The sequence below is a fragment of the Anthonomus grandis genome, chromosome 2 (genome assembly GCF_022605725.1).
Source record: "Anthonomus grandis grandis chromosome 2, icAntGran1.3, whole genome shotgun sequence".
Lineage (NCBI taxonomy): Eukaryota > Metazoa > Arthropoda > Insecta > Coleoptera > Curculionidae > Anthonomus > Anthonomus grandis.
Window position 1 is genome coordinate 23,055,738 of NC_065547.1, and position 13,251 is coordinate 23,068,988.

Below are 13,251 nucleotides of genomic sequence, written 5' to 3' on the forward strand. Positions count from 1 at the left end.
AAACTAATGAATTATAATTATTTAACAGGAATAGATCAGCACTTTCTCATCCAAAAACGCAACATAAATGCTAAATAATTATAATACGCTAATAATTATAATACGTACATAAAATACGTAAAACTTCGTCTATTAGTTGGATTATACTACGTAAATTATATCAGGTCTGATCAAATTCTGCATGATAAATCTCAAAACAAAGACAGGAAGACAAGAGATAATTATGATTTTATTTGCAGATCAAAATAACAACATCTTGGCCCCGGTGGTACTTCCACTATAGCACCGCATTCATAATAAAGACAACCGACCTCGCAAAATGTAAAAGTACCGCATGCATTCTCGATCGACAGTTCTTCGCGTAAACATACATACGATATTTGATTACCAATTTTTTAAATGTAGGTTTGTGGTACTGTCAAAATGGTTTTCATTATTTCATCGGTCTTAATCGGAATAATTTTGAAGTTGACCGGTGCAGCACCGGCAGTGCAGTACTACGCTAGTAAATATGACCATATCGATGTGGAGGCGATTTTAAATAATCGTAGGATGGTTAATTATTATTCGGCATGTTTGTTGAATAAAGGGCCGTGTCCACCAGAGGGAGTCGATTTGAAACGTAAGTTATACACACTGAATGAGATTAAGTTAATTTTCTGTCAGTTTTGATTTTTTGACTTTCCCGCGCTAATTGTTGTACGCTTTTCCAGTAAATTAATGTCTCGAATCGAATAACACCAAGAATGTAATTTTATGCAATGTTTGGTTAAGAAGATTTAAATTTAATTTAAGTTATTACATATTTTGCCTTATAGCATTATCAGATACAACAATATAATAAGGTAACAATGGTTTAACTAATTGTCTTTAAAGTTCTTTAAATAGCAGAAGCTTTATAAGCCCTACTACTACAATATTGCAAATCTATAGTACGATGCTACTAGTTACAATTTAAACACAATTTAAGAGGCTTAGAAATATACAAATCCTTTCCATCCAGAGACATTAAATTGGAGAAACTTTATCGGGCAAACTAAAATTAATGAGGCTTTAAAAATTTATATAGGGTGTTTCCTAATCACGGTGAAAAGAAATTAAGATCATTTTAAGGAGATTTTCTGAACAAAGTTCATCTTCAGGTCGTCCCGGCTTAGCAAACGGTATGGACAAAAAATGTATATCACTTTCTCTTTTTGTGACGTTTAATTTTTGTTTGTTTGGACTAAATATCTAAAAATGCCACTTTTTTATCCCCTAAATTGTTTTCGTATCTTGCTTTGTTTTTGAGAAAATAGAAACAAAAGCAGATTATTTCACATACCTGTATCACAAATATGGTAAATAATTTTAAACACTTTTTGTTAAATTGTCTACGGCAAGCTTTATGGTAAATTCTATGAATATGTTTGGTTGTTTAAATAGTGGTGATGAGTGGAGAGTCTTTGGTGAAAAGATTGTTATAAAAGAAAGTGAAAAAATTTTTTTTAACTATAACAAAATTAACTTTTAGGTGTATAAAGTTGTATCAAAAACGTTTTCCATAGAAGATTTAAATTCGGTATAAAAATAAAACTTTTTCTGTATTGTTCAGTAATCATTAAACATTTTGCCCTTCTTACTTTAAGGGCTATTATAATAGTAATAATTTACATTATTACTAGGATGCCAACTCCTACCAAATTAAAATCATAAAAAATAGTACAAGTGGTCTTGTGTCGTTGATAATTGTCAAATGCCTTACATTTTTAGAGCCATTGACTGAGTTTCTAATTTTATTGGAAAATGTTTCCTTAAGAACAACTATATGACTTCACATAGATGAAGCTCTTCCAGATTTTGTTATCTTGCATTAAAGATATTGATTTTCACTGAACTTTGAAAACAGCAAATAAAAAATAACATTTATGAGAAGCTTTCTGAAACAAAATTATTTTCTAATGTTAAATGTCTTTTAAAAATTACTAATCATTTTAAGAAGATTTAGCATTTTACAGTGAGATTTTGATTATTTCTTGTATTTTTTTAAATAAAAATTATACTATCTATATATTTCTATATAGATCTATAGAAAATTGTAAATTAGATTACATTAAGGGATTAGAGTTGGCTTTATCGCAAAAAGTTGGATGCTACAACAACCAGTAGCGATTTATTGAAGTAGCCCCGAACTGTATTAGACCTGATTTTAGTCCAGTACATGCTTAGTTCTAGCGTATGGTTTCCCAAAAGCCTAAACATAATTCCTGCATAGCCCTTCACAGTGATGCCATACACATTCCAAGGTTAATTTCTTACCATGAAAGACTCTGCAAAGTTTATTGTCTATGACTTTTAAGGTTATTAGGTATTTTATGTTTATTTTGTAGTACCCTGTAAGCAGACCTACTATTATCCTTACTACCTTTGGGTTGAGGTTCGAAAGGTGTGAGTATAAATTTGAGAGTATAGATTTTTATGAATTTTTCTGAATCTGGAATTATATTTAAATCGTATGTGTTATAGACCGGTTTTTTTAATTTTATTGGAATGCTACTCTTCTATTCTCGCCAATTTGTGATTTTTACCGAAAAGTGCCTGTTATTTGCGCTTTTATGAAGCTTTGGCCATGTCTGAAACGATATTAAATACAATCCAACTAATTTGCATTTGCTTCTATTAAGGTGTGTGTGTGTGTGTGTGTATGTCTATGTGCAGCAGATCCAGCAGTACCTCTATAGCCATTGTTGGAATTTTTTCTGATGGCTTTAATGATACCCAAGCATGCTAGCGTTTCGCAGCAACAGGTGACAGTTGCCTTATGCAGGGATTTATGTAACCTTCCTGCGTCAGATGATTGAATTATATGACAAGCTTCTTTTGAGAATAAATCCTTTGCTTTGTAATAGAAATTATTGCAGTTTATTCAAATTTACATACAAACCCTTTGATCTTGCATCATTTGTCAATTATCTTTAGTGCATCCTATGATTGTTCTGAAACACAATTCGTGTATTTGACTTATATGATACAGTCGTCCGCAAACCACAGATAATACATGTGTAGACTTTCTGACAGATTTTTAGCGCTCTTAAGTACATTTGATTTAAATCAAGTAATAACCGAGCCTACAAGATGGAATATATCTAACAATACAAGTACCCTACTTGATGTCATTATTATAAATAGGCATTTCCCAATAAATGGTGTCGGTTCGTTGTCTTTGCCACAAACCATTAGTGATCACAACTTAGTATTCTGTTGTCTTGAGTTTCCTAAAAGTAAAGAGGGACATTTTAAAATGAAATGTAGGAACTATAGTGTTATTAATACGGATTTATTTTAGCATGACGCTTTAAGACTTAATTGGGATAGTATATATTACCTAAATTCCGTTAACGATAAACTTGTGGCTTTTAACAACAATATACTTTGTTTAGTTGATAAACATGCGCCAATTAAGACTAAAAATATTAAAAATAAACCATTTACTCCTTGGATAACAGACAATATTAAATTGCTTATGAAGCTCCGAGATAAAGCACTGCGAAAATATAAAAAAAATAAAACTGAGTTAAATTTAAACTATTATAGGCAATTACGAAACTATACAAAACATGCTATTCAGCGGGAAAAAATATTATATTTTAACACACTTTCTACAAAAAAAAATCGTGATTTTTGGATAAATGCTAATAAACTACATCTAACTAAATTAAAGAATACCGATCTGCCTTGTAATTTTAGTAATCCAGAAGCCCTAAATAATTATTTTTCTCAATGCGTTAACCAAATTAACAATAATATATCACAAACCAAATTAAATTTTTACAATGAAAATAAATGGAATAATAGTATTCAAGAATTAAATTTAAGTCTTCTTGATGAAGAAAGGGTTAACGGTATAATTAAGACCATAAAATCAAATGCTATAGGAGCTGACGGACTTTGTATAAATGATATCAAGCTCTGCCTACCTTTTTGTAAAAAACCACTTCTAAACATTTTAAATACTTGCATTCTTACAAATGTATATCCTGATATCTGGAAAAAAGCACTTATAAGACCTATTTCAAAAATCTCTAATCCAAAAGAACTAAAAGACATAAGGCCTATAAGTATTTTATCAGTAGTTTCTAAAATTCTAGAAAAGCATATTCACCAACAACTTTATAATTTTGTTAACTTATTTGGTATACTTCCAGATACGCAATCGGGATTTAGGAGGAATTATAGTACAACTACTAGTCTGGTGGGAATGTTAGATAATATAAGACTTATTGAAGAACATAAACAAAGTACTTGCATGGCGGTGCTTGATTTTAGCAAAGCATTTGATACTATAAATCACTCAATGCTCCTTGCAAAGTTGGGATATTTTGGTTGTTCCGAATCTACAGTTTCTTTTTTTGATTCCTATCTTAAAAATAGATCACATTCGGTGTTGTTAAAAACCAACAATGGAAGTTTGGAGCAATCAACGTATCTTGACTTAGAAGTTGGTGTTCCTCAGGGCTCCATATTGGGACCTCTTTTATTTTCGATTTATGTTGCGGATATGCCTAACTGTATTGAACATTGTAAATTACAACAATATGCTGATGATTCTCAAATATACATGCCATTAAATTTTTTAAATTTTAATATTTCTGAGCAAAAAATTAAATCGGATATACTAAACATAGTTAATTTTTCCAATGAGCATAACTTAAAAATTAACCCTGCTAAATCTAACATCATTTTATATGGCTGTAAGTCAGGAATTCTGAGACACTTATATGAAAGTATAAATATTGAGATTAATGGAGAAAAAATTCCAGTTGTCAATGAAGTGAAAATATTAGGATTGACTTTAGATTCTAACCTTTCTTTTGAGACACACATTAAGAACAAATTAAATATAGGCTATATGCGTCTTAGAAATTTGTACAGATTTAAAAATGTTTTAAAGAGTAAAACCAAATATTATCTCTGCAATAGCCTCATTCTCTCCTTACTCGACTACGGTGATATCGTATATTCTAATTCTATAACATCTGAGCTTTCTAGATCTATACAAAAATTGCAAAATAGCTGTATAAGATTTTCTTATAGCGCTGCCTATCGGGAGCATATCACACCTTATTTAAACATAAATTCTATTTTAAATATGGAAAGGAGAAGAAAATTACACATATATGCCTTTATATATAAAATAATAAAGTCGGGTCAACCCCCTGATTTAAATAAGTTATTTACTACTCTCTCGCATTTACATAATACTCGTAATGTTGGAAATTTTAGGATACCTCAACATAGAACAAGTAACTTCCGCAAGTCATTCTCGGTTGTCGGAGTTACAATGTGGAATAACTTGCCAAATAATATTAAAGATTTGTCATTTAATAAATTTTACACCAAGGTTAAGCAAATTCTTCTCGACTCCCAACGAGATGCCTAATAGTATGACTAGTAGTAGATACATAGTAGTATAAACTGCAAAATCAATTAAGACCAAAGAAAAGCTGGCCTGTCCAATCTTTCTTTTGTGGTTCTTTTTTGTCAATTCTTGTTACCTTCCGTCGCATGCCAGTCAAATTGCTCTGCCGTTTTTTGTGTCTACCCTTTTTTAGTTTTAGTTTTGTTCTTTTTTAGGTTAATTAGGAATTTTTTTTGTGTTTATTTATAATGTTTTCAAGGCCTGTTTCACGCAAATTGCGCTATCGGTTTTATATAATCGCGAAGCAGTTCCTTTTACCAAAAATTGTCAATTTTATTTTCTCATGTAGCTAATTATATTTATAACTATTTTTTTGGTAATAAACTTTTTTGACTTTGACTTTGACTTTGACATCCATTTGATTATTATTACTATTAGATCAACTACGAGAAATCATCAGTTCGTACCTTCTTGAGAACAGCCTCGGGTTACTCTGGTTATTTCTGCAAAGAGTCTATTTAGGTTATAAAAAATCTACAGATTTTCGTTTGATCCTATTTTTAATACGTATTTACGGAGGCTGCCTTCCATGTAGTTGGGATGTAGCCCAAAACTTGTATGGTCTACAGATTTTGCGTAGCTTTGGCAGTGAGATTGATTCAATTTGAAACACACTGCTATTAAAAGTATAAAAGAATTTTATGTTTGTTTAACTGCTAAAAAATACCATAGCTTTATATTTAGTAATAAGTAAATACCTAAAAAACTGACACAAAAATCCAGTTTTTTACGGAAATGTGAAGTTAAAAAATTCTATACCTATATATAGTTAGTAGATCTATGACTTAATGGCTTATTTTAAAACTATTGGAAGCTATTTATCATGTCACTGATAGATCCTAATAAATCATTTTCATCCAAAGGTGTAAAAATTGACCCTTGTATCAGTGTTTGACTTTAACAGATACTGGTAAGCCTACTTATTAATATTGTATTATACTGTGAGGCTACTACAAGGAAAAAAGTTTCACAATTAAAATTTTTTTCACAATCAAGTTTGTCAAATCCTTTTTACATATGAACTACATGATCTAAATCTGTGTATGAAAGTAATATTTAAGATTTCAAGTAATTTAACACGCAGGAAATTGGAGAATGATAAATATATGAAATAACTATACTGAATTGTTATTAAGCCACTTTTTCTGCTTTACGGACAGAAAGTAACACTTTCATTCCGCTTCGTAAAACAAAAATCACAGACATTTTAAATGCTTCGTTTTTAAAAATTAATTTCATTAGCATTGCGCCAGACTACAAGCGATCTTTATATCTTTTTGTTCTCGATATTATACCTTAGTACGACACTTAATATGAATAAACCAGTGAAAATTAAGTTTGCAACATCTAAAGGGATACATTTTTTTCTGCGAAATAGAAAAAATGTAAAGGTAAAATGTCATTTTTGCTTAAGGAGGCAAAAAATTAATGTGCTTTGACAATAATTATCTAATGAAAAGGATGGACTGAAGTGGCATTCTGCTTAGATGTAAGGAGAAAACAAGTGAATTTTTAATTTTTTTCATAAATAAACAATATAATTTTTGATATAAAGGGTTCTGAGAAAATTGATCTACTTTTTATTTGTAAATGTATTTGTTAGGTGCTTATACTTAATACAATATTTGAAATTTTTATCTCGGTTTGTCTATTTCTGTTAATGAAAATTCCCTTAAATATTTGAGAGTAATGATCTATTCTGGTAGTTTCAATATGGTAGTTTCTAATGGTTGTTGAAACTGTCAATACTGTATAATATTTATTTTTGAATGAACTATTTGATTGTTAGTAGTTTTCTGATTATTTTGATGTAAAAGGCAATACGGTCATTTACTCTTAAGAATGTCTTATTTTGCCACCATTATATAGATACATTGTCAAGTTTCTATACATTATAAAATTATGTTTTATGTAGTTGCCATGTCTCTGATGTTTTTAAGTCCAAAGCATCAAGCTCATCTTATCCATTCATCCGTCCAAAATATTTTAAGGTCGTCTAATTTTTTTGTAAGCTTTCTGTATTTGTTCAAAAATTTTAAAATTTGCTACTCATAAATTCGCTACTCATAAATTGCTCATATATACTTAGATTTAAATGAAAAAAATATTGAAAGTATAATTATGTTAAGTGTCATTTTTTCTAAATAATGGAAATGGCTAAAAACTGGACTGATTATTTTGTAAATAACTTAGTCCAAACTTCATACTACAAGTTAAAATATCTATATTTAAGCAAAAATATGTTTAGAACCTGAAAATAAGATTGCGTAAGAGTCTTCTTCTCAGCACTGTGATATAGTGAATGTATTAAATAATATGAATGTTCTGGGTTGGCCACGAAATCTAAGTAAAGATAAAGAAACTTTATTAAAGCTACGGAATGCCTATATTCATTTTACATACATATATTAAGGTCTGCCTAAGTGTCTAGGTCTAGAATATGATAAGAGTGGGTGATTATGGTTAGCAGTGAGATTTCAAATCAACATAGTAAACAACATTTTGAGGATAATATCTAAACTTGACCAATATATTTATATTCTAAGATGATGTTCATATGAATCAAACCCGGTCTAGATTTGCTTAGCGAATATACAAACACAGAACAAACCTATTGCAAACAAGCATTCCGCTGAAAATACTTTACCTTCAGAACAATACAGATCAAATGCTGGGCTCTAAACGATACTGTTAAAATATCTAAATACTAAATTTTTCTTTTTTTTTGATATTCTTGGTTAAACGTAACTTCTTAATAAATAATTCTTAATAATTTGCTATTGTGGTTTTTTCGTTAATTTTTCATATTTTATTATATAAATGGCATTTCACATCACCATAAGCGATTAAAACGGCGTATCACTATTTATAATAATAATATGAATATTATTATTATTTTCTTTTAATTATTTAATATGGAATCACGAGAATCTTTTGCAAAATTTTAGGTCGCACGTTCAAATCTTACAAAAATTAACTTAATTTTTAAAAACATAATTTTTACATTGTGACCAAAATAATTTGCTCAATAATCATCAAAAATCATTATGCTTAATTTATGATCAATCATTAAGTATAATAAACTAATATGTTCAAATATTGATAATTGCATCATCTAGCTTTTAAAAAAAATATTAGGAAAAACCAGATGGAAAAATATTATAAGTATTTTTTATATGCAACCAATGCAAATATTATACCAGCATGAATTTGAATTCTGTATTAACGCAATCATCGTTATGCTATTTTTAAATCACGAATGTTCTTATATTGTTCATTGCTTTTTTCTCGATAAAAAAAGTTCAAGTATCCAAGCACGTCTTGATGTTGTAAGTCTTTGATAGTTTAGATAACACGAGACTTTATAGAGAAAGCAAGTTACTCTTTCAGAAAACTTAAATAATAAAAAATTATAGATAGAATTCTTGTTGATGGGATATAACACATGGATTATACACATGGATGGCGTCTGCGAAATAGGATATTTTTTTTACATCCGACAATGCTTACTTACTAAATTCTTTAAATATCGATTTATCTGATCTGTCCTGTTATGCTTTTAAAGCAAAATTTAAAAAGCACTTATTCCGAGTTCAATGAACATCATTTAGATTTTTATCATTTTATCTGTTTATGCCTACTTCACCTCTGTGCTCTCAAAGTTTGTTCACATTAATTATGATAAAAAAATATATTTCTTTATATAATAAAATAAATTATTTAATTAATAATAATATATATACTATATGTTTGTTGACTGGCTAAACTTCCGTTTACAAAATTATATCAGCCCGTCAGGATTTTCAGTAAATTAAAAAAAAAATTCTGATTGTATTCGTCAACAAAACGCCAAATTTGGATATTTTTATTATTCTTCGTATCTTTAGTTTTTTATTCATTCTTACTTTATTTTACTACTCGGAAATCTTAAAAGCATCAATTGCAAAGATATACATCATTACTTCTAAAATGTTAAAGTCCACACAGCCCAAACTCACATACCCTAAGCCGTTAAAGGCGTTAAACCCGAAACGTATGCACCCCGTACGTATGCAAAATCATTGAACCCAAACCCAGCAACCTCAACACCTGTGTAAACATCAGATTTACTCACCTCAAGCGCTACAAACTCACTAAAAGCAAATGTTAGAGTGTGTTATGAGTTTGTGCAGAGTTCAGATTCAGATCAGGAGGTATAGATTTGGAGTTTATACGGGACTTCAGGACAAAAATTAAAACTTAAAAAATGACACCTATTCAGGTTCCAATAGATTCAGCAGACCGGATATTTTATGGACCTATGGTTTTATAGCATTTTTTAAATGCTAGTGTATAATTGCAATTTTCTGCAAATTAACAACATGAAAATGCAATATTTTTTAAACGTCCCGTACATCTTTTATCATGTTATGTAAAAACACTAAATATACATCAATATCTTTTTCTATCTTTATTTTTTCTTATAACTAATTAAGAAAATTACTTTCTCTTACGAATAAATAAACAAATTTGTTAACGGTTAGTTGCAAAATTTCAATTTTTTGTACTTTCTATCAATGAAATACCGTTTGTCTATATAGTCGATATTAATAGAATTATCATTTCACTGCTGCAGTACCGGCTGATTATGTCAATGGTTGCTTAATTTACGATTAATGAATAATTATAGAATAGAATAGATAGTTTTTCCTACTCTACAAAACACAATATTCCAATGCTATTTCCGGCAAAGCAATAATATTTATTGGACTGATAACCAAGGACTTGATTATAAGCCTATGTACGTATATTGTGATGGCCGGTAAGAGCACCCAGTTTTCCATAAATAATTTATTTCCAGAAAACCTAATAACATATCACAATAAAATGTTCAGTAAAGCCTCATAGATCAAGAAAAAAAATGATCTTAGTAAAAGGTCAGCAAGTGTCTTAAATGTGAGCCCATGGAATGTTTTATCTTAGGTTCTACAATAAGTAGCTAGTGCTTTCTCCATTGCTGCAGTAAAATCTATTTTAAATCGACCAAACAATTGTTTTTAACGTTTTGCTTTAAGTTGATTCAGTAACACCTATTAACCTATTCTGCGATTGATCAATTACTTTTCCCTTACATACATTTTTCCTTTAATTCGTTCATTAAATCTGTAGTTAATACGAAATTTTTATCAGTTTTGCGTCGATACTTTTCCATTTTAATCTATAATGAAATACCTATTTCTAAATTATGCCGAGCATTACAAGATTTTGGAGATTATGTCGGACGTTAGTGAGATGTCTGGTAATCTCCGAAACCTGGACTATGTAGGAATAGAAGTTTTCTGATATTCTATATATGTAGTCCCAGTCGTGCAACGTTATGTAAGTCCCATAGTCTAGGCTAAAGAGATGATGAGGTGCATCTAAGAATTTTGTTTTGTATGGTTTGAAGCCTACATTATTTCTCCGACATGCTTAGCCATGCCGCCGCTTATGGTTTTGTATAATTTAAGCTTGTTTTCTGTGCTCAGGGGTGAGTTTTGTACTATTAATGGGTGGAGCCCAACCACAAACTCACCTGTTATTGGTCTAGGAATACTTTTTGAATAAGAGAAATGAGGTATTGTATGAGTCTGGGATTAAGTGAGATCCCAGCATATTTCACTTTTTGGTTCAATTTTATTTAAGGTATTATTGATAATGATCAAAAATGCGGCTATAATTGAATTTGCGGGAAAGAATCATTAAATCTGTTTTTTGGGATTGATTTTTAGTTTCCATTTTTGGTAGTAGGGGAGTAATAGGGAGAGCTGTGTGGAGATAATAAATTTTGCAGCCGGGTGGAAAGAATATTTGTGTCGTCAACATATTAGGCTATTTTGCTAGTGGGGGCTTTTAGGGATGTCAAATGTGTAAACTATGTATAAAAGAGATGATAAGACGGTGCTTTGAGAGACATCACCTTCAAGTAAAGTTTCTGGGTGAGGAAAGAGTTTTTGATTCCTACTTATAAAGTGTGATTCGTTGAGTAAGAGTGGGTTAATGACGTTAGCTGGACGGGGAAAATGAGCTTGAAGAGTTTATATATCATGTTATATATAAACTTAAATATATTATCTGTTGACACCCGATAATATGTCCTAAACAGTCTTGGCTGACAGTAGAATGCTGCTATGACACGATCTGTAGCCAAACTGCTCTGCGGGTATTATGTTTAGGTTTTCACTGCTTTGCTAATCCTCGAGTGGAGAATGCGTTTGGTGGGCATGGCTAAGAAATTTATTAGCGAAATGGGCTGATAGAAGATAGATAAGGAAAAGTTTTAGCAGGCTTAAGGATTAAGATTATTATTGTGTGGAAAATGCTGCATTAACATTATTGCATTGATAACGCATATTAGATTTCTGACTAGATTGTAGAGGAGGATCGTGACTGAGCCGAAAGCTTTGTTTGGATGTGCTTGAGGACTTTCCTTATTTCGCCGGGGTTAGTTTTGAGGTTTAAGTAAGTTTGTGCATTATTTCTTTTCTATGAATTTCTTGGCAGTGGCCGTTATTATTTGTGCATGTAGGTAGTGTCTAGGGCTTTACTGTGAACGGCAGCAAAGTGCCTTTGTTTTCTTGGCATTGTGATCGCGGGATTTTGATTAATGGCTGAGATGAATTCTCCTTTTTTACACAGATTTCTTGCTACTTCCAGTGAGTTGTCTCGTAAATCTGTCTAGTTTTTGTATTCAGCATTCGTATTTGGACGTTTCTATGTCGTGGCGTATTCTGTTGGTAAATTCATTGACTCTTTGTCGGTCTTCGTCAAGTGGATTGTTTTGCCATTTTTCCGTGCGCGATTTTTGTCTTTCATCATATCGCACATGTAATCCAAAAGTGTCACTATACAAAATATCTTGAATAATTACATTAGAGACCTCTGGATGGCGCAAGTGTCATTATGGCTTACGCAATATTAATACGCTCGTGGCGGGCAATAGTGACATTTTTTGTTTAGTGACGGTTTAGCCAAACCCAAATTGAAATATAGTACAAAACTTCATACAGTGACCAAACTTTTAAGCAAATTAGTTGTTCGGCGCGTCGTTCAACACGTCAAAATCGCAAAAGTTTTTAATTAAATAAGCTTTACACAGAAAGATTAAAATTGTTCGATCGAAAAAAACAAGACATCAAAAGTCTTATTGAAGATTCCTTAATACTTCAATGCTATATACACTCCTTTTATAATAATATTTTGTAATGATAATTACCCACTATATTTAATTTACCGAACGAAAATATTTTGTTTTTTCATAATGGAAGCGGTCCATATTTAAAGTTGTGTTTATGTTGTATTTACCAGGTTTTTGAATATTTTGTTTTAGGAATTAATTTTTTGTTTTTGCAGTTGTTTTTATAGCCATTAATTTGGCTTTAGTGCCATTTCTGTAGCAGTGATGTAAACTTTTATTGGCACAGTGTAAATTTAACCGTAGTTTAAAATTTAAACGTAAACGACAGCTATTTTGTATGAATTTGAATGGAAAATAACAGTGATTGTTTAAATTTTAAGCTATGGTTAAGTTCGCAGTGCATAAGTAGTCATTTAGATGGTCGGTTTAAGTTAAGTTAGTAGTTAAGATATAATATTTTTTAGAAGTACCTACCTACATCATTTTTTATTCAAGCAGTTGTGTGTAAAAATAAATGTTTCATGTTTCATTTAATATAATAATATTATGCTTTTCTACATATTTCTATTTTTTTTTAAATTTTATGGTTTGAAAAATTTTGACAAATTCTAAAAATATTGCATATAATAAATGGAAA

General features: G+C 30.3%; 1 protein-coding gene across 1 annotated transcript in view; it reads left to right on the forward strand.

The window, feature by feature from the left end:
- Positions 1–316: 316 nt before the first annotated feature.
- The window catches only part of LOC126747393 (uncharacterized), a 58,149-nt gene continuing 45,214 nt past the window's right edge, over positions 317–13,251 (forward strand). Inside the window, exon 1 of the mRNA XM_050455979.1 lies at positions 317–622. Coding sequence (XP_050311936.1) covers positions 424–622 — 199 coding nt within the window. The 5' untranslated portion in view covers positions 317–423. The remainder of the gene's footprint in view (positions 623–13,251) is intronic.